Here is a 21,825-nt window from a genome sequence, read left to right on the forward strand (position 1 = left end):
CGTGGCAATGCCGTCCAGGCTGCATCGCATGTCTACAGTTCACAAAAGTCATGAAAAAGTAACAAAACTGCAATATTTGTCATAAAGGTTACCAAGAAGTCATTAAACTTAAATTTCCAGCTGTCATTTGATAACTTCAGGGTTGCCACTTGTCAGAAAAACCAGAACATGTCAGGGAATTTTGTGAGCATCAGGGGATATGTTAGGAAATTAAATTTTTTTGCTGATTTTTTAATATGTTGGGGGCCACTGGGAAAATCGGGAAACCTTGAATTAGCCGTGAGATTCAGTGCTGGAAAATTTGTGAAAACCTGTAAATTTATGATAGCCATCAGAACTATTTGTTTGTCTAGCAAATTGAAAACAGCTTACTTGAAAAACTGCATGTCGAAGCATTCCTTCAAACTGCATCTCTTATACCACATTTGAGCGCTGTTTCCAGCCCTTAAAATTGGGCTATACTACTATATCGCAATGACACTAAGTAAAGTTACGTATGTTGTGGTGTACACCTTGCCACCTGGTGAAAGCCGAGTAGTGAGTGTAACACATTAAATCAAATTAAAATAGTGACTTTCTGTGATGAATATTCAGGCATTTTACTATTCAAAAACAGTGAACATGCTGCATTTTGTTCTTTGTCTCATTGTAATTCTTCCATTTTGTATCAGAAGGGGTGATGTTTTGAAGCATATACCGTATTGGTCCGAATATAAGGCGACCATTTTTACATAAACGAGAGATGCGAAAATTGGAAGTTACCTTATTTTCGCACCCAAGACGTCAGCACCGCAAACATTAGTTCCAAGCTGAAAGCTATAGTAGAAACATTGTCAAACAAAATGTTCACAATTTTTTATATTAACTAAAACTTTGTTACCTCACATGGGGAAAATGATAAATCCACCCAATATTGCAGTAATTCACAATTGTTTAAAGTTGAAAATTAAAATATTTGTTCTTGAGTAAAAATGTAAATGTTGAAGCATCTCAAAATGGCAACCTTTTATTACAAAATTCATATTTGTACGTTTTGTACAATCGCGTGTTAACATTTACGGTAATTTATTTTCAGATTTTTAACGGAAATATTTGTACTAAAATATCACAGCTATTTTCAGAACAATTGTTTACGTTTACAAACAGAAAATGTTAAGAACATTTCTGATGTAATGTTTGGAAATTCACAGCTGCCAACTGTCTTTCCACAATATTTCTTTGTTGTAAAACGAACATTGCCGAACACGCACGAAGATGCCATACAGTAGAACCCTGTTATAATGTTCCTGCATATAACGTTTTCCTGCTTATAATGTCATATTTTTAAAGTCCCAATATTTCCCCCATAAGGACAATGTATTTATTTCCTGCATATAACGTTCATAAATAGTGTAATTTCCTGCTTATAATGTTTGCTTTCTAACATTCAATAAATGGGGAAAAAATGTTTTAAAACCAAATTATTCCAACACTTATGATAAAAAGTTTCCTTTATGTATGTTTATGTTTACAATCACTGCCATACAATACATGAAGTTTGGTAAAATACAATTTTATGCAATATACTGAAGGTACACAATGTTCATAGTTAGGTGTCAGTTGGCACCCTTAGTAAACTCTTCTCTTCCTTGCCATTCCAGTGGGTATTCAGATGCACGTACATAGTCCTACGATATTTAAGTTGCCAACCATTGAGCGAGGGCATAACTAAAAGTGTTTTCTATTGCTTACAATAAATTTTTTTTTCATTCATACTTAGGAATCCCAAAATTAAACATTTTCAGGTGGCGAAGGAGTAGACGTTCTCATTCTTAATGTTGTCGTCATAAATTGTGAGCAGGGTGTCTACTGACCCTGGAAAACCTGGAAAACCTGGAAAAATCAGGGAATATTGTAATCAGGGAATAATCAGGGAAAAATCAGGGAATTTTTGTTTGGTAGGTTGTAGTTGGCAATTTTTTTGTTTATTGATCAGGTTGCATTAACGTAGCATCAAGTGTATCCCCTCCCATTTTTATTTTTGAGTAGCAAATAATGAACAGTTTCCACGTCCATTTTCGGATTCGGAAGTGGCGTCAAACCACGTGATACAAACTGGTTCAAGCTGGTCTGTTATCCTGCTGACGTGACGTGCTGTGGCATATGCTTCCCACGTTCGGATTATACGGACAGGTGCATTTAATTTTAAATATCTATGGATGCTCCCATCGTAAACTGGGCATTTTTGTTAGCTTTGAAAATATGTATCACAGACACTTTTGGTGAAGATTCGCCATAATTGCTAGAAATTGGTGGCTGTGGGCTTCATACGGTACATGGTGCTTTCAAAACTGGAATTTCTGCTACACAATGGGACGTTGTTAGTTTTTTGAGGCACAGTTACTTTTTGTTTAAGCATGTACCTGCATGGAGGGCAGATTACATTAGAATAACTGGATCAGAGCTTTTTCCCAAGAAATTTTGTGCAATCAGATGGTTAGAAAATACTGCAGTTGCTGAGCGTGCCATGAAAATGTTACCCCACCCAAATAAATTTGTTAGTGAAGTTTCTATTTCATCTGTCTCTTTCAATGTAGTGAAAAGTGCTCTTGCAGATAGTCTTCTAGAAGTAAAATTCTTCCACTCTTTAGCATCAGAGCTGGAATTGTTTCTTACAATGTTCCAAAGTGAAGCACCCATGGCACTTTTTCTCTATGATTCACTAGTAGACATTTTATTAACTTTGGCAGGAAAGTTTGTGAAACCAGAGGTACTGAAGAGCTTTAGGGACAAACACAATGTATCTCGATTGGATGTAGATAACCAGGAAAATCTATTGACTGCTAACAATATCAAGTTGGGTTATGCACTACGCCATGCCATCAAGAAAGAGAAAGTACCAGAAAAGTCTGTCCTGTTACTGAAAAATGATGTTAGGACTTGTCCAAAGTTTATGGTAAAAAAACTTCAAGACAAAATTCCCCTGAAGTACAAACATACCAAGGGAATTTCCTGCTTATGTCCGTCTGTGGCTTTAAATACGGGTGTGAGGAAACAGCGTGTGAACGTGAAGTACAGTTTATAATGTTGTCTTCGAAACAGGTGGCTATCAGGACAAGAAGCTGATAACTTTGAGTGATCATATCAGTTGGTATGTTCCTCGCAAGATTCTGAAGCACTGTGGATGCTCATTCTTAAGGCACATACAGTAGCTGCTAAAACAGGCCTTCTAAAGTTTGTGAGGATGATGTTGGTACTTTTCCATGAAAATGCATCATTGGAAAGAGGATTTTCAGTGAATTATAATCTGCTGACTGAAAACTTGCAGGTAGAAACACTGATTGCACAAAGACAAGTGTACGACTTTGTTCAACGTTCTGGAGGTGTAGAGCATGTTAATATCACCAAGTCCATGTTACAGTATGTAAGAAATGCTATTTGTAGGCATAAGGAAGCCCTGCAAACAAAACAAAAAGAAAAGGAAGCTGCAGAGAAGAAGAAGGCAGAAAAAAGAAGAGTTGAAGAGGAGATCAAGGAATTGCAGTTTAAGAAGGCTCGAGTGTTGGATTTGGCTCGTTCTGAAGCAAGTGCAATAGACACAAAAGTTGAGTCACTGCGAAATTGACGGGAGCTTCCTTTTACTAATGTTTTTTGCAAAAGTAATTGTGTGAAATATTTGTAGCAGCATGTTTTATTTGCCATCAATTGAGTCAGTTTGGCCACGTCTGGAAGAAGGTAATTTTTTTACTAATTTAATTAAGTTGAAATTCTTTGAAACCCATAAATGTATTGTTATGCAGTTTTTTCAGTTTCGTGGAATGTCGTAATTGTGTTAAAGAAAACCTGGAAAAATTCAGTTTTAGACCTGGAAAACCTGGAAAAATCAGGGAATTTCATTTACTATATTTGGTAGACACCCTGTGTGAGACAATTTTACAAAAAATGTGGCAGTGTATCTTTAAAGACAAACAAAATTTAACCAGGGAACAAGACGAAGTTGAAAAATTGTTGGCTTGTTTCAGAAAATTCATGTATCAAGTATATTTATTATCTTTGGTTTTAACATTAAAGTTGTTTACTTAGCTTGGTGAGTCCATTGGTACAAACCTCGAACATTGTTAAGTGTAACGAGTAACGTAACGATTGTAACGAGTACTAATTGTTATAGTAACGAATACATACGGGTACACATTTTTTTGTTACTTTTACACCTCTAGTAGGCACTACCGTATTTATTTCCGAATCGCTAGGACAGTTTTCTTGTAACTTTTGTTTCGGTCAGTTGTTGGGGTATCTGTCCGGGAAAGGGGTGGTGATGGTTTGAGTTTAATCCTAAATTTATTTTCTAAAAAAGTTGACAGGTTTCTTTAAATAAAAAAAGTATAGTTTTCCAGCGACTATTTCGTTTGAGGCGTACGTGCGTTGCCGCAAGCCGCAGCCGCACTCCTGCTTTTTTGTAAGGAATTAAATCGTCGCGCTACACTAGCACCACCTGTTAGCAACATCCCGAACCAACATGGCCGCCAGCAGACAGCCCGCGTTGACAATAGATAGCAGGACAATGCTGCGTCGGCCGCGAGCTGAGATGCTATACTTACGTGGCGTGGTAGGGTTTTCTGGTTATTTTGACGCAATCGGTGATCGCATCCGTACTTGTGGGGTATCGTTTTAAAGAGAATTCACCCATCAGCTCACAGAAATAAATATTTCGTTAATATAACCTGTTATTTTCCAATTACAGGGTTAAACACAACTTTTATGCTATTTTCGGTTTATTTTTATTTTTTGGGGGCCAAAATATGTCCAATTCGGTTATAGCGAGGATCAGACCCGGAACCGTGACACCTCGCTATAACGGGACTCTAGTGTATTTTTATACCGAGCTGAATCTGACACCAGACCAACAATGTGCTCATATGAAATGCCATATTTCTGAACAGTATCTACTATGGCTTGACTACATGTTGTCCCAGTAGCTGTATCAAGAAAAGAGCAACTCTCAAGAGCAACCTTTTGTTTTGCTGTACTGCTTACAGTTCTAAACAATACTGCAAAAACACATTGTCCTTGAATGTCAGTCGTTTCATCAGCAACTATTACAATGTCTTCTTCAAATTCTTTGCAAAGTATCTCTCTCATCTTCGCCACACTTATCTACATAAACTTGTCTCAACTTGTCGCCCGCTGGCAAGTCACCAGATCCCTTAACATATTTTGACAAGTATTCACGCACTGCTGGATTATCTAATTTATGTAGTGGTATGTTTGTCTGACGTAATGTCTTCACAGTATCCATGACAAATTCTGATTTTTCCTGCTTGGCTTTCTTTGCATTTTCATTTATTTCAAACAAACTGGCTTGCCGCTTGCTGGACTGAGGGTCACTTTCAACATATTTTTTTTTGCTTTTATGCCCACCTGACGGACAGTGCTTGTCCAAGTTATCTTTCTTCTCCCATTCCAACCTTATATTACATATCCCACAAATTAAAATTCCAGATTCACTTACATAAAATTTTTTTTCTTTGTAGTTTCTCGCACAATCTTTTATAGTTATTTTGGGTCGCCCCATATCTAGAGAAAATTATACCTACATCCGCAGACGCACAAAAAAAATGCAACAAAATGAACACAATGCACCAACTAGACAAATGTCACAACATTTGTACACACAAAGCTATGGTGATCTGATCTGAAAGCAGCCAAAACAGTGCGTGCGCAGCGAAATTAAAAATGCTATAATAAAAGCCTCGAAACGGACAGTGTGAGCGCGCCGACCGTAAGCTGAGGCTCGCTCACGTACATGTAGTTTGAACTTCCAACGCCAGATCAACGCGGCAACACTTCAGATGTGCTGCGATCTGTTGTCGATATTCGAACTTCTACGTAGGAAGTTGATTACAGTGGAATCTCAGTACTAAGTACTTACAGGGACCTCAAGTTTTTGTACTTAGTACTGAAAGTACTTAGTACTGAAACATACATACATATCATCTTTACAAAGAGAAAAAAAAAAAATTAAAAAATACAAAAATAGCGATATTGTAAGATACATTATTTTTTAGCCAACATCTGACTTCAGTTTAAACATTGGTGTGTATGTATAATTTAAGTTTAGTTACTTTTAAAAAATGTGTTATTTCAGTTTGTTTTTCAGCTTGAATGATGCTCTGTTGAACTAAATGTTCTATCTCATATTATGTCTTCGCAACTGCGACTTGCTTTTTTCCTTTGTCTAGTTCTCTGAGTATTTCCACTTTTTCCTTAAGCGTGAATTGCTTTCGTTTCTTTTTATCTGCATTTATCTCATTTTGCAGCACAAATACAATGCGGTGTCTAAATAACGTAACCTGAAAATAAACTCAACAATAACAATAAAATATCCCGGCACAGACGTCAAACAGTATATTAGCGTAGCATAACACTATTGTCTAAATAATTAATACTACTCTCAAAATTCCATGTTTCGATGTATCGAATGGTGTTGTGTTGCTCACGTCGCATACTACGTATGGTATAATCTATGGTAGTGCGCGCAACTGTTTGTAACTTTGTTTTCAGGGTTTAGAGGTTAGATAATACGTTGTGGTGGTATTTGTGTATGTTTGTTCTACAACATTAATCATTTAGCTGGAAATTTATTTACCAGTTTAAGTAAATTTTGGTGTAGTAATGCCACGCTACGAGTAGAATTTATACGTTATAGTGAAAATATGATACTTTAAACTGAAACCATTTTGCATGGTGAAGATACGATTTTTGGCGGGGACTTAAAAAAAATACGTTAAAGTGAAATATACTTTATAATGAGGTACGTTGTACCGGTATTCTACTGTAGTCGAATCACAGCTTTTGTTCACGGCGAGCTGCGAGCTTGTGCCGTGCCGTGTTTATTGTGTTGTAATTTCTTGTTAGTAAACAACCCTCGGAAGCAAAAAATAGCAAAATCGAAAGATGTTTCCTCTTGATTACAGCTGATTAGATAATGTTGCAAGCTAAATAGTTTTCAAACAAATATTATTGATATATTGTGTTCGCACTATGTTAGCGGGCATGGATAGGATTTTTTTTACTATACATTCAACAGTAAACGTGAATGCGCGACCAAAATTATACGACTGTGTTTGCCGAACCCTGAATAACGTATGTATTTGCCGTTAAAACATTAATGATATACTTAATTTGTTAAGTCTTATTCTGAACATAATATATTGTGCTGAAGTGAATATTCTCAAAGGTAGTTATTTGTTGTGTAGGGCCAATCGGCACTTCTTTTAATGATCTTCCAAGTTTTGTAAATCGTCGCATATATTTCGCAAAAACCCAGAAATTTTGCATATTCTATTTCGCATTTATCGCAATTGCGATTTTAACGTACCATTACACATAATTTCATTCTTCGCAGTTTTCAGGAAAGTCAGTAATTTGGAACTTTTACAACAAGCATGGCAGTTGTGATGCAGTGTGCAAAACATGTTTCAAATCTTTGAAGACTCCAACTGGTTCTACTACAAGTTTGATTCGTCGTTTAGGAAAGCATTCTAATGAACTAAACCTCTACAAGAAACTAAAGGAAGAACATTCAACAAGAACAACTTCACAGAAACAAAAAATAAATGACAATTTCAAGCAAATGACCCTTGGTGAAGCATTCGAGAAGACAGCAAAGTTCCCTCGGGATCATGCCCAATCAAAAGAAATCACAATGTGTATAGGAAAAATGATGGCAACAGATTTCCAGCTCTACACAATAGTTGAAGATTACGGTTTCAAACAACTGTGTGAAACCATGGAGCCGCGGTACAACCTGCTATCAGCAACTACATTTTCAAGGTCTGTAATCCCAGCATTGTTTGATGAGCAGTCAAAGATCCTTAAAGATGAATTGGTGACTGACATTGAAGGGAGCATATTTTCTTTGACCTTCACAACTGATATGTGGACCTCTCAGAGTGGAGAAGGATATATATCTCTGACTTCTCACTACATAACAAGCAACTTTCAGCTCAAAAAACACGTGTTAAGCATTTCACATTTTCCGGGCAATCATACTAGAGAGGCCATTAGTTCAAAACTGACAGAACTTCTTCACATGTGGGGCCTTGCTGAGGTGACTGTCCCTATATATGTTGTCTCTGATAATGCAAGAAACATAGTGAATGCTGTTTCACTTTCTGGGTATGAACACATACAGTGTTTTGCTCATCCGCTTCAACTTGCCATCAATGATGCAAAGAAAGGTCTCGGTATCATTGATTTGCTTGCTTCTGCCAGAAATATAGTGACGTATTACAGTCATAGCAATGTGGCTAGGGATAGGGTGCACTCCAAACAAAAACAAGGAGGTTTTCCAGTTCATGAACTGATTCAGATGGTCGACACCAGATGGAACAGTGAATATGCGATGCTTTCAAGGTTTCTAGAACAGAAGCAACCTGTCATGGCTGATTTTGTAGAAAATGGAAGGGATGTACTGTCGGCCAAGGATTGGAAGATGGCAGAAGGTATGGTGCAAGTGCTTCAGCCAATCTACGAAGCCACTAAAGAAATGTGTGTAGACAGACTTCCAACATTACCCATGGTGATTCCAGTTCTGATTGGAATCGATAGTGTTTTAAAGAAACACATTGATGCAAGTGGAGCTGGTTCAGCTGTGTTGTTTACAAAACAACTGAAGCCGTGTGTTTGGTCGAGATTCCCGGAATACAAAAAGAATAAAGTGTATAGGACCGCCATGATGCTTGATCCTAGATTCAAGGCCGTTCTTCTTGATAAGTATGAAAAAGACTTAGGAATGCATGAAATAAGTAAAGAAGCCCTAGAAATGAAAAGTTGTAATATGCAGCCCTCACAAAGTGTTACAAATGAAAGTAAATCAAGTGTAGCTACAAGCAGCAGTGATAGTAGCAATATCTGGTCTGTTTTTGAAGATATGAAAGGACAGCAATCTACAACGCCTGGTGAGTTATTTCTATTAATTTTTTTTTTTCAGTTTTATTTTTTTCTATACTCAAATAATTATTGTGATTTTTTTGTAGAAGTGCAGAGCGTTGAGAGAGATCTTCAGATAAGGACTTTTTTCAGGGAGGGCACTATTCCCTGCTCAGAAAATCCATTGGCATGGTGGTGCCAAAATGAATCAAAATTCCAATTACTTGCACCAGTGGCAAAAAAGTATTTGGGGATTCCTGCTACACAAGTAGCAAGCGAGAGACTGTTTTCTTCTGCAGGAAATACAGTTACTTCAAAGAGAGAGAATCTCTTGCCACAACATGTGGAACAACTAATTTTTTTGCATGAGAGACTTTTACCTAACCAAAGTTGTTAAAAAAATTTTGTAAAATCTTCCCTCGTTTTAAATTGTAATAAACTGATTGAAAATTTTTTCTTGTGTAAAAACTCTATTGTAACCACAGTTTGTTTTGTACGTTATTTATAATTAAATGCAGTTTCACAAATTCACTAGGTAAATTTCTATAACATACTGTAAATCCCTGTTAATACAATTCTCAAGGTTACCAAGAAATTTAGAGTTAGACTCATTAACAGGAAATTTTTTATTAAAGGTGTAAAATTCTAAAATTTTATTTGGTTACAGTGCCAGTTCTAATTTATTTACCATTATGCAGGAAATATTCTTAAGTAGGAATTTTTTTTAATAGGGTTTTACTGTTACAAAAAAAATAATAATTTTTTTTTAATTTTTTTTGTACACTGATTTTGAATTAATATTTGAAAAATGCTACTCGCTCGACTCGACTCGACTCGACTTGGACTCGTGAGTTTTTGCCTAGAACTCGACTCGACTTATAAAAACCCTGCTCGCAGATGTCTAATTTTCACATACATACAAACACACACACACATTTGTATACACATACATTTATACAATATAAATAACTTATTTATATTACACTTTATTAAGTGTAATTGTGTTCTATTAATGATCCATATTTACATATTTATTTGATTTGTAACATGCCACACCAAGAGCACGAAGCTCCAACGGTGGGCACAACAAGTAAGATAAGTAACAAACAAATACAAGAAGACAAAACATACAGATATCCAAAAGAGTATTTAAATTCACAATTATTATGATTAGGGAGATAACTAACAAAAAGTTACATGAGAGTAATGATGGTTAACACTTTCAAGCCCAGCTATCATGTTATTGTTTTGGCCTGACATCCCAGCCATTTTTTGTTATTTTCATTAAAATTTTAAAATTTTATTTTGAGAAAGAATTGAAATATCTTTACAGCTATCAAATCTTTGATACTATATACTTCATAAAAAAAGGAATTTATCTCGTATTTTGATAGTAGAATATTTTTATTTTATTTTGAAAAAGTGCTTTTTTATGTATTTATAGAAAACTCAGACATTATTATATAAGAATAAAATAAATTATTTATATCAATGTATTTACATCTTTTTCTTATAAATATGAATTAGACAGTTATTGCATTGTAAAAAATTAAATCTTACATAAATATTTTACATTGGCCATTTTTTTACACTGTAAGAAAATGATATTATCAGATATCAAATGCTTTAGAATTGATACTTTCTAAAATAAAAATAAATAATTGCCTAGCGAATTGCAAACACTGTTTAGATCAAGTATAATAATTTCAAAAAAAATAATTTTACATGTATCATAAATTTGTACACTGTAAAAATGTATTTACATAACTATATTATAATCTAGAAACATTTTGTTCTCGATATAAAACCTTATCAGTTACTACTTGTAGGGTAATGAATACTATTTGAGTGTATCAAACTCACACCAAATAAAATTATTTTACATGTAATTTTCTACACTGTAAAAAACAGATATTTATATAGTGGAATAAAACTCTCAAACACTGATACTATCAATAAAAAAATCAATTACTGCTTGGAGGGTTATAAATACTGTTTACAGCAAAACACACTTCGAGAATGATGATAATAAAACACATGCAATGATCCAACATCTGTTTGCATGCCTTCTGAATTTCACGTGTCCAAAAAGACATGTTTTTTTTTTATTTCACATAATTTCCCTTAGTGTGGTATAGCCTAAAGCAACCTGGGATACACAATGCCACCTGACCCTGAGAGCACCACCAGCATGTTTCTCTTCGTGTTGCTTTTCCTTTTTCTGAACAGACTTTACAAATCCGTGTCGGCTGAGATTTTTTTTCTGTAGGAGGAATTTTGTCAGGAAAGTGCCTTTCTGTAAGCTTGTTTGCGTTCGAAGTACTGCCCACATCTTCATTGTCATTTTCCGCTCCACCTTTTTTGACCAATTCTTCTCCCAACTCTTGCATGAATGTTGCAAGATGGCAGCGCTTTTTGTCGTCTGCTCTTAGTGTCTCCTTGAACAAGATGAAAGCATTCACAATAGACATTACAAAGAGGTGGAAGAACAATTTTTTCCACCACTTTAGCTGTTTTCGCTTGAATGGGTAATATGCTATTAGCTGATCATTTCTGTCTACTCCAGTTTTGTGAAGATTGTAGTCCAGTATGGCATCGGGCTTTGATTTAGTCTGTTGGCCTTCCTTTGTTTGAACAACTTTCTCAGTGCATGTTGCTTGATGAGCTGTTGACAAAACTAAAACATCTCTCGTGTCTTTCCATTTTATACAAAGGAGATGATTTCTTCTCATATAAACCATTTCTTGTTTCTTTATTTTTTCCTTACAATAGCATCTTTTGGCAGTTCTTTGCGATTTGGCATGCATGTGCCTACAGCTTTAGTTTTACGTTGCCAGAGATAGTCAAAAACAACAGGCGAAATGTAAAATCTATCCATATAGACAGTGTATCCCTTGTCAAAATAATCAGCTAATATTCTTTTCAAAAGTTCAAGAATGCTATTATCTGCAGCACCTTTCCCAGTGTAGACTTCCATTTTTAGCACATAGCCTGTTGACGAATCACATACCACAAATAATTTGATACCATATTTTTCGGGTTTGTTTTTCATGTACACGCGGAATATGATGCGTCCTCTAAATCCACACATGCCTTCATCCACTGTAAGGTTGGCATACGGAATGAAACTGGACGAGAAGGCTGTACAAAGGTGATCAAAATAAGGCCGAATTTTGTGTAAGGGATCATGGCCAACTTCGTTCCGGGGTACACAAGTTCTATTGTAATTTATGTGAAGATTTGCCAAAATAGAACTAAAACGGTTGCGGCTCATGATGGATGGTGCAAACTGTGTGGATATGAATGCAGATTTTGACCAGTAGTCTCGTAGTCTTGGCTTTTTTGCGAGACACATATGAATTACGATGGCAAAAAATAAATATATTTCTTGCAGTTTCGCTGGTACCCAAGAACTCCACATGCTATTTTTCTTCAATTTATTTGCACGTCTTTGTCTTTCAACAATTGAAGCTGCATACTTGTTTGTCTCGTGTTTGATTAGTTTTACTACGGGTGCTGGAAAGAAAATCAAAAAGCAGTCAAGGGGTGTGGATGTTTCGTCAAGGGGTGCTGTGGTCCTGAAATGATGGCAGTGGTGGGGGAGTATCAATAGGTTACCACCCCAACTCAGCATCAGTGACCATTCCTGATTCTTTACTGCGTTTTCTTTTACTCCGGTTTGTGCCAGATGTGCCTGGAATATCCGGGTGATCAATGGTGTCGTTTTCATTTTCTACAACAGAAATTATCGGCAGGAGTTATTTATTTTATAAATGTAGCCTAAAGTAAAGATATGAATAAAGAAATATTGCTACTGAAATAGGCCTATACTTTTGGAAAATAATAATTATTCCTAACACTAATTCAATCAAGGCTTGAAACAAAATTGTAGTAATTATAATAATGTGAAATAATTGTTTCTTCCAAAATACCAATTACATAGCGTATATTGGCATAGGCTCAAACGCTATGACACTGCATCAGAGAAAAAATTGAGAGTTCAGCTATGTTGCTGGAATTATTTTATTACATTACATTACATTTATTTTATATGATGCAAATTATTTACTTACTAACTTACTAGAACTCATTTCGTACAATTCCTAAACAAATAACATTTTGTACAAATGCTTACACTCTTTACAGAGCAGAAATGAAATAAATAATTTATCTTACCTTCATCAGTGCTGCTAGGATGAAAATCTGGGTCTGCATCTGAATCGTCCTCTTCCACTTCGCCATCCGAAGCAGAATCGTAAATAAATTCAACTGTCTTATCTCCACTATTATATTCATCCATTTTTCAGCACAGAAATATTCCGCCACTTGCCAATACAACTAAAATTCACGGGAAAATCATTTTACAGCGCAAGTAAAAAAACACCCGCTATTTAGTTACAAAAAGGAATACCAGATAGCAGTAGCGAACAAAACACGTTAGTAGAGAAAGAAAAACGAGTTACGAAGAAATGGAATATGTTACGGCCAATAAGTTCCTAAAAATCCAACAGATAGCAGCACTTATATAAAGAAAATATACAGTAGAGACCCAAGAAAAAGTACGAAAAGCTTTTGCTCGATAATCATTCGGCAGTTCAAATCAGTTCATTTAAATGTGTAAGCCCGAGCGTGCCTCGGGCTTGGGCCGTTCATTACTTAACCTAAGCCCGATACATATTCGGGCTTGGGCTTTAAAGTGTTAATTAAAAATATCTATATAGAAAAATGTTAGATTAATTAAATATTACAATTGTATGATACATTACTAATGTGTGTGTGTGTGTGTGTGTGTGTGTGTGTGTGTGTGTGTGTGTATATACTAATGTATATATGTACTAATGTATATATATATATGTATACTAATGTATGTATAATGAGTAAAAGTTAAGTATTTATTAAAATGCAAAACAAAATATTTTCTGGACATAATGACTTTTTGTATTCTGAATATGTTTCCTGTTATTTAAAATGAGTCTGAAAATGAGGTCATTAATTTTTTGGAGAGAGGAAAATATTTGGAGTGAACGAGTATTAACATGAGGAACTTTAAGGCCAGTATTCTCAAGGAAGTAGGGACAATAAATCTTGGAATTGTAACATTTTTCAATAAAGAGTGAATAGGTATTAAGTAAGCTCTCCGATCACCAAGAGGAATCAGATTAGGTGAAGGAAAGTTCTTTGAAATCATTAATTGAATTAATTTAGTTTGTATGCTTTCTAATTTATTTACTTCAGCCATCTTGATGCCATTCCAGATTATTGAACAGTATTCCTATTTTGATCTAATTAATGCCAAATTGAAAGATTTGAGTCATAATTGGTAGCATAGAAAGTAATAAATTTAATAAGAGCAAGAGTTCTATGAGAAGTGGAATATAAATATGTAATCCACATGCCTATGGAAGAATAATTTTGTTTCAAGAATAAGTCCAAGATATATAATAAAAAGAGGTTTATGAGTTAAGGTGTTGTCTAAACGATAGTTAAACTTTACTGTTTGGTATTTCCTGGTATAGGATAATATCTTGGTTTTAATTAATTCCTCCATATTATTAGTATCCAACTTAATGGCTACTTTGTTTGGAACTTCAACAGTGGAAGATCGTGTACAGTAGATTTAGATGACGTTTTTTTTGGTGAAGACCTAAACATGCTCACGAATTTGTCCTGGGCTAAATCATAAGCAATAAGATCACTCACTTAAGATAAAATCCCGCAAATTCGGATTGATCAAATAATTAAGAATTAATTCTGAGATGTTATTTTTAGCACTGAAATAATGACAAAAAAAAACTATATAAGCTTATATACCGTGGAGCGCGTATGAACACGTCCGTCGGCTATGAAGGCACGGCCGCTACTCTCTGACAGTTGAATTTATTTACGATTCTGCTTCGGATGGCGAAGTGGAAGAGGACGACATTAATTTTAAAGTGCAGTCAAATATATATAGCAGGGTTGGCCCATGATTTAACCCATGGGTTAAACTAAATGGCTATTTTTCTAAAACAAGGTGTTTTTTTTTTTGTAAATAGATTATCTTAATTTTTGACGTGACAACGTCTAATAAATCAACAAACGCCGGCTGCACGCACGAAAAAGTGTCCCGTAACGCACATTGTCTCACTATACTATGTCCCACTACGGATGTGTCCTGTTATGCTTATTGTACTCGATTTCGATTGGAACAACCATCAATTTGACTTTTCAATCATATTTTCGTTTGAATTATTAATATTATGTAATTTAACGATTGTCCACCGATTTTCAGCACAATCGGTACGGTTATTAATTTCCCACCTACCACTATAAGAAATAAACATGGCGGACTACATACGTTTTTAAAACTGCCACAACACAAAACAAAATTTTTATAAATATATATAACATCTGAAACAAATGTTTCCAATATGGCCTCGTGGCAGTTAGCATCGCTGACTACCAATCCAAAGGTTGACGGATCGAATGCCCAGCCGCTGCTAATCTTTCATTTTTGTACTTGTAAAAATAAATACGGCGCGTGCGACACTACAAAAGTAATAAATATATTTGAATTAATGAATGCAAATAAAAGTAAATTTATCAATTAAATTGTAGATTTCATTTCACTCCTTTGTATCCATACAAAATAGTGATAATTCAATAAAAATGATTCAATTTAATTCATAATAGTATGCAGAGGTAGATTTTATCATACAAAATATAGAAAAATTTTAAAAAAATTTCTTCCTCAAAGAATGCATAAATGGTTTGGTTGCAAAAACCTATTACGGCTCAGTCTCAGGCCGAATATGATATTTCATTTTCTTCTGGATCAATCATTTCATCAATGCTTTGTTATGACGTTGTCACGTTAAACTATCGTCCGTAAACCAACTTTACAGACAACCAATTTTTTTTTAATGAAAGGACTAATTACTCTTTGATAACCACAAAAGTTTGGTTATTGATTATTTTTGTGATTTACAAGGACAAAAAATTATTTGCTAATCAAGATATAATAATTTAAATAATCAGAATAAGTTGTAAACCATACTCAGCCAAATACTCTTCTATTTAATATTTTCAATTTCAATCAGTTCCTACCCTGTGGGAGATTTCAATTGCATTGTAAATGCCCATTTTGTGAGGAACTCCCATTCTATGTAGAATCCTTCTATCTGGAAATACCCTTTCTGTGGTTAAGTTAAGTTCCAGTCAGATATGCAGATTTGCTGGTCGTTAGTTCTTAAGATGTTATAACTTTACTGGTTCAACATGAGTGGCAGACAGTGGATGATGTATGGCTTTCATTCAAAAAAGTTTAGAAGGATTCAAGAAAAGTGTTAGGGTCAAATGAACAACATGCTGTATTACTGTCACCAATTGTTTTTCTTTTTCTATTTAAGCAATATATTTGTGCAAAATCTTTTACAGTAGAATTATCATAATAACTGGACTACGATTTATGTGAAATAACTTAGTTAACTTTAGAACTTTTTACAAATGAAAATGTTGGGTTCTCTTAAAATGAAATGTAAACATATTTTTTTTGTTACTGTCAGTTAGGAATGGTGTTGAAAGTCATTACTCATTTTGAATAAGATATATTTAGTTTGAACAAAAACAACTAATATAATAATAAAATCTGTGTTAAATTAAGAAAACAGTTTTTTTTTAAACACTCTTATTGCAGTCAATAATGGTTTGTTTCAGAGTTTTATAGTAGAAAATTTTTCTTTCCCTAATTGGTGGTGCTGGTTACATAATTCTGATGAGACTACAGAGTGTGGTGCTGCGTGCCGCAGGGAGGAGACGGAGATCATCGAGGGGGAGGTGGTGGACCTGCAGGTGGACCGGCCGGCCACCGGGCTCGGGGCCAAGGTCGGCAAGCTCACACTCAAGACGTGCGACATGGAGACCGTCTACGACCTGGGCACCAAGATGATAGACTCCCTCATGAAGGAGAAGGTGTGTGTCCCCTCCTCGCGACACTTCACCGAGGTGAAACCTGTGTGATTTATGGCAGGAACTAATACAGATGTTTTGAAAGTGGGAAATGTTTTTCTTGGGGTGCTAACATTTTCACTGACTAATTCATTAGCATCTCATCATTACTTTTGTCCTCAATGATTACCTTGTTGTAGATGAGATGTTAACTTCAATTCATTTAATTTTGATGCAGAATCAACCAATTTCTCTTGAACATCATTAGAAAGTACCGTACTTTAAATAATTTTTCACGTAAACATATTAATTTTTATATTCTTGGTAAGAATTTCAGTATACTGCAGATTTGTATGAATGCAAATTCGCATCTGTACAGCTATATACTTTCGTTGAGTAAGTGTTGTGTTGTTTGTGATGTTGGCTGAACTGGTGTGAGCAGGTGCTGGCCGGGGACGTGATCACCATCGACAAGGCGACGGGCAAGATCACGCGGCTGGGCCGGTCGTACACGCGGGCGCGGGACTACGACGCGACGGGCCCGCAGACCCGCTTCGTGCAGTGTCCCGACGGGGAGTTGCAGAAGAGGAAGGAGGTGGTGCACACGGTCACGCTGCATGAGGTCGATGTCATCAACAGCCGCACGCATGGCTTCCTCGCTCTCTTCTCGGGTGAGTCGCTGGCTGTATCCGACTGACTGCCTGACTAGCTCGGTCTCGTACGTGGTGTTGGTAATTTTTATTTATTTTTACAACATTACTTTGAACTAAGGGCCATTTATGTAAATTTGAACAAGCTATCTCTTTTACATTTGTTATGTCACAAATTTTTTCAACGGATATTCACAAAGTGTAATAATTCTCGCAAGTGTTCATAATTATTATCACTTGCACAACTCTTTATACAGGGTTCGTACGCCTCCTTAAAATCCTTAAAAAGCCCTTAATACTTCATTTATGGAATAAGGGCCCTTAAAAGTCCTTACATTTTACCAAGAGTCCTTAAGAACTCCTTAAAAAACATAGTGCGAACGTAATGACTACTGGTATTTTTGTTTCTTTTCCGGTAACGACTTCAGCAATAAACAACGCTCGGCGCAAGCGCCGTGCACGTTTACAGCGCTGGGTGTGTGACGAATAAATTAGTACTATCCAGAATTCAGTGCAGCGTGTCCATGTTTGTTTTGGTAATGGCGGACCATTCAGTGTTCAGCATGACGTAGTTTATGATATGAATTCTAATGCCTGGAGGAAAGTGTGTTTTTAAAGCCACATGGGTTTTTAAAAAGGAGTACAAGGAGTGGTTGCGTGAATACGTAAAGTGTAAACACAAAGCCATCTGTACACGGTGTAACAAAGTGTTGGATGTTGGTGTGTCCGTGTTTGTTCTATGTCTGAGAAATGCTATATTTAAATTTGAATTATGGTCTTTGTAGTGTATTCAATTAGTGGGTTTAAATTATGCTACGTTTTCCAATATCTACATGGAACAGTATTGTTTCATTTTATTGTTGTCATACGATCACTAGAGACAGGTGTTTTTCGCGATGCGCGAAATCGCGAAATATTAACGAAATTAATATACATAAACTTAAAAACGCGAAATTATCAATTACTTGGAGAAATCACGAAAAAAATTAAGAAAAAATACACTGAAATAGCTAAACGTCCGTATTTTGATGACTCGATAACAGTAGTCGATTATAATCGATTGTTAACGACTTTCGATAGTCTAGGAAGTCGTATTCATGTCGCGCTATTGCCTAGCCAGAGAAGCCACTCGCCACAGTTTGTTAAAATGGCGTGGATGTAATCAAACGTTTTTTCTCTGTTTCTTTTTGTAAAACGTTGATTTTAAAATGGTCGTGACAGTATTTGACAGGGCGGTGGAGTTTGCGAGCGAAGAATTCTACGTCTTTGACAAAGTGTAAAAAATTCTCATGTGCAACGGAAAGACACGTGCTTGAAACACATAAAAAAACAGTGCCTCGCATAACAAAAACAAGGAAAGTCAACAATCCGGTGCAAAAAGGCAAGTTTCGCTGGAATCAGCCTTGTTGACGGCAAAAAAAGCAAAATTTGACAAGTGAGTTCATTATGTCAATAACTCGAGCTTTTATCGAAGCAAAAATCCCGATTTAAAAACTGGATGACCCTAAACTTCGTCAATGGATGCACAAGTACATTGCAGGTAGGGCGTACAATATTTTAACAGTTTTGTGCATTCTTAAGCAGATAAACAGAACGTTACGAAAATAAATTTTGTTAGGCCTACCTACTCTTGAAATATTCATATAGCTGCGAGTCGTGTTTTTTACAGCACTTATTGGAAAAAATTGATATAACCTAGCCACAGGTAAAAATAGACGTAACTTATTTGTTTTTAGGTTAGGACTTGAGCTTTTTTTTGTCAGTAAATTCTTTAAAACAGTTTCAGTACTGTGCTTTGTAACATGTTTAGGCCTAGTAAATATATGCATTTTTTAAAACCTGAACAATGCAGACAAAAAAGTTTGTATAAATTGTGCAATAATATCTTGTGAATTATCCTACTCGGAATTGTGGTAGGCCTTACAGGTTACAGAGTTTAAAAGGCATACATAGGTCTAGAAAAGTATTTATTTTTGTGGTTTGAATAAGAGAGAGTTACATTTAATTATGTTACAGTAAAAATTTTACAACACATTTTAATTATCCAACTTTTTTTTTTTTTTTTTTCTTCTGTGCAAATATTTGGTAAAGTTATGTATGAAACGGTGTAGTTCTACTCTAAAATGACATATTAAACACATTCATGTAGAACTTATATTTATAAACCTTATATTGCAGTTTTAAAATCAATGAAATTTTTGACGAAACTACTGATAAAATAGCGAAAAATATACCGAAATCATCTCGTAAAAAGTAACGAAATTGTGCAAATTTTTTCACCGAAAACACCTGTCTCTAACGATCACATGTGATTTTTAAAATTTCTCACATATACCTACCACATTGAGAATTGTATTGAATATGAATAGTGTGTGAATGAGGTACCCCAGTAGTATAAAAATAAAATTTTCTATTGTGGGAATAAATAATTCCATGATTTTATATTCAATTTTTTTTTCTTTATCGTAAAAAATAAACATTACCACATTGAAAACTTGATAAAGCAGTATGTGAATCACTCCAGGAGTGTAAAAATAAATATAACTTCGCATAAATAATTGCATTATTTTGTAGTTTTACCAAAAATATTTACTTTTTTTGTAAAAATCAAATACATCTGCCACATTGAAAATTGTGCTAGCATGTTTTTGAATGCTACCTGGAAGCTGTCATAACAGTTAAATAATCATAGAAGGGAAACACTGTAATAATAAATATATGGAAATTATAGGTGTTTTCTTACCATTTTGTAGCAGAAAATTACATTATTCATAAATGAATTGCGGCTAAATAAAAGCATGAAATATTTACCTTCATTTGTAGATAATACAAAGTCCGGATCACAATCGGAATTATCTCCGAGTCCATCAGATGACCAATAATTGTCTTCACTGTCTTGGGTATTCATTTTACGAAACATTTATGTATTCCATTACCATATTATATATTTCTAAGGCGCCAAAAAATACTCCACAAATGTCATTCCGTGTGGTGCCCAGCACATAAAGGAATGGTGCAAGCTGCGCTATCAGGCGCGGCACTTCCGAACTAAACTCAAAGCCGCGATTCAATAGTAAGCATATGCTGCTACCTGACGTAGATAAAGTGAACTACATAGACAGATGATGCCGCTAGAACAATCAGACGCCGTAAATATACGTTACGCACGGTAAAAATACACAGCAAATGTTGCGCAGTAATATTGCGTCGATCACATTTTTACCAAAACACACAATGACTTAATATTACGTTGGTAGCCTTCAAAGTGTTAAAAGCTATTGCTGTAAATTTATAACGTTAGCTCCTACATTTTATTTTTCGTTCAAAATGTTACCATCAAATTACTAAAATTTATTTGCAGGCTGTAAAACGTAATGTAAATAATCATAATTGTGAACATTTGCATTACTTTTTATTAGTATTTGATAACACTTACATGTCTGGGGGCAAAATTTAGAAGGAAGCACAAGTAAGCTATTGTAAAATATTTACAGAGAAAGCCCTCAAATAAAAGTAATGACAAGAAAATTAACAAATTTATGATGAAAAAGTAGGTACTTCTTTGTTGATGCACCAGGTTAGGTTATTGTCAAAAAAAATTTAATATCTTGTTACTGCTAGTTTCTCACTGAATGGAGCCATGAGGTTAAATACAGCAAAACCCCTTATTTGCACTTTTCATGGGGACAAAGTAAAAAAGTGTAAAAAGCGGGAAAGTGTAAATAAAGGGAAAAGTATAAAAAGGAGTACAGTTTACCTTATTTAGAATTTTTTTCCTTTTGTTTAATAGTACATACTACAATGCAGGTACAAACACACTAACAACAAATTTTACTTTAGTATTTAATCAATTATTAATTTACCACATTTGACAAAAATAAAAAAAGAATGAAAGCCAAAATGTTTTTCTGATTACTTCCTAAAAAATAAATTTTAAATTTTCTTCTGCTTGCTTTTTTAGCTGTTCAAGGAGATTATTTGCCTCTCCAAATTATAAATACAGTTGCAACCGGCAGGGTTTATAACAAATACGGGCTACATACACATTGCTCACAGTAAAAAATTTTTTAAGAAAAGGCCGCAAATTGATGAATATTTACCGTCAATAGCGCGCCAAACGCGGAGAAAGGTCATTGTACTCGGTCAGCTGCTGTAACGACGCGGCGGCGCATGCGCACTCTATGCTCCGCCCAGACTCATGACGCCATCAGCCGCCAACCAATAGATGCGAGCTTAGCGGAAAAAAATATAAGCTCCACCTCCCGTGTACCAATTTTATCCAGTTCTAATACCAGTTTATTGGTATACGCACCAGTTTTCTCGCTGCCGTGACATGTTC

At 35.2% G+C, this 21,825-nt stretch overlaps 1 protein-coding gene across 1 annotated transcript in view; it reads left to right on the plus strand.

Moving 5' to 3' along the window:
- LOC134527754 (ruvB-like 2) overlaps positions 1 to 21,825 on the plus strand; it is a 100,297-nt gene that overhangs the window by 18,743 nt on the left and 59,729 nt on the right. The window contains 2 exon segments of the mRNA XM_063360683.1: positions 16,698 to 16,860; positions 17,279 to 17,507. Of these exon segments, the coding sequence (XP_063216753.1) occupies positions 16,698 to 16,860; positions 17,279 to 17,507 (392 nt within the window).

The sequence above is a fragment of the Bacillus rossius genome, chromosome 1 (assembly GCF_032445375.1).
Source record: "Bacillus rossius redtenbacheri isolate Brsri chromosome 1, Brsri_v3, whole genome shotgun sequence".
NCBI lineage: Eukaryota > Metazoa > Arthropoda > Insecta > Phasmatodea > Bacillidae > Bacillus > Bacillus rossius.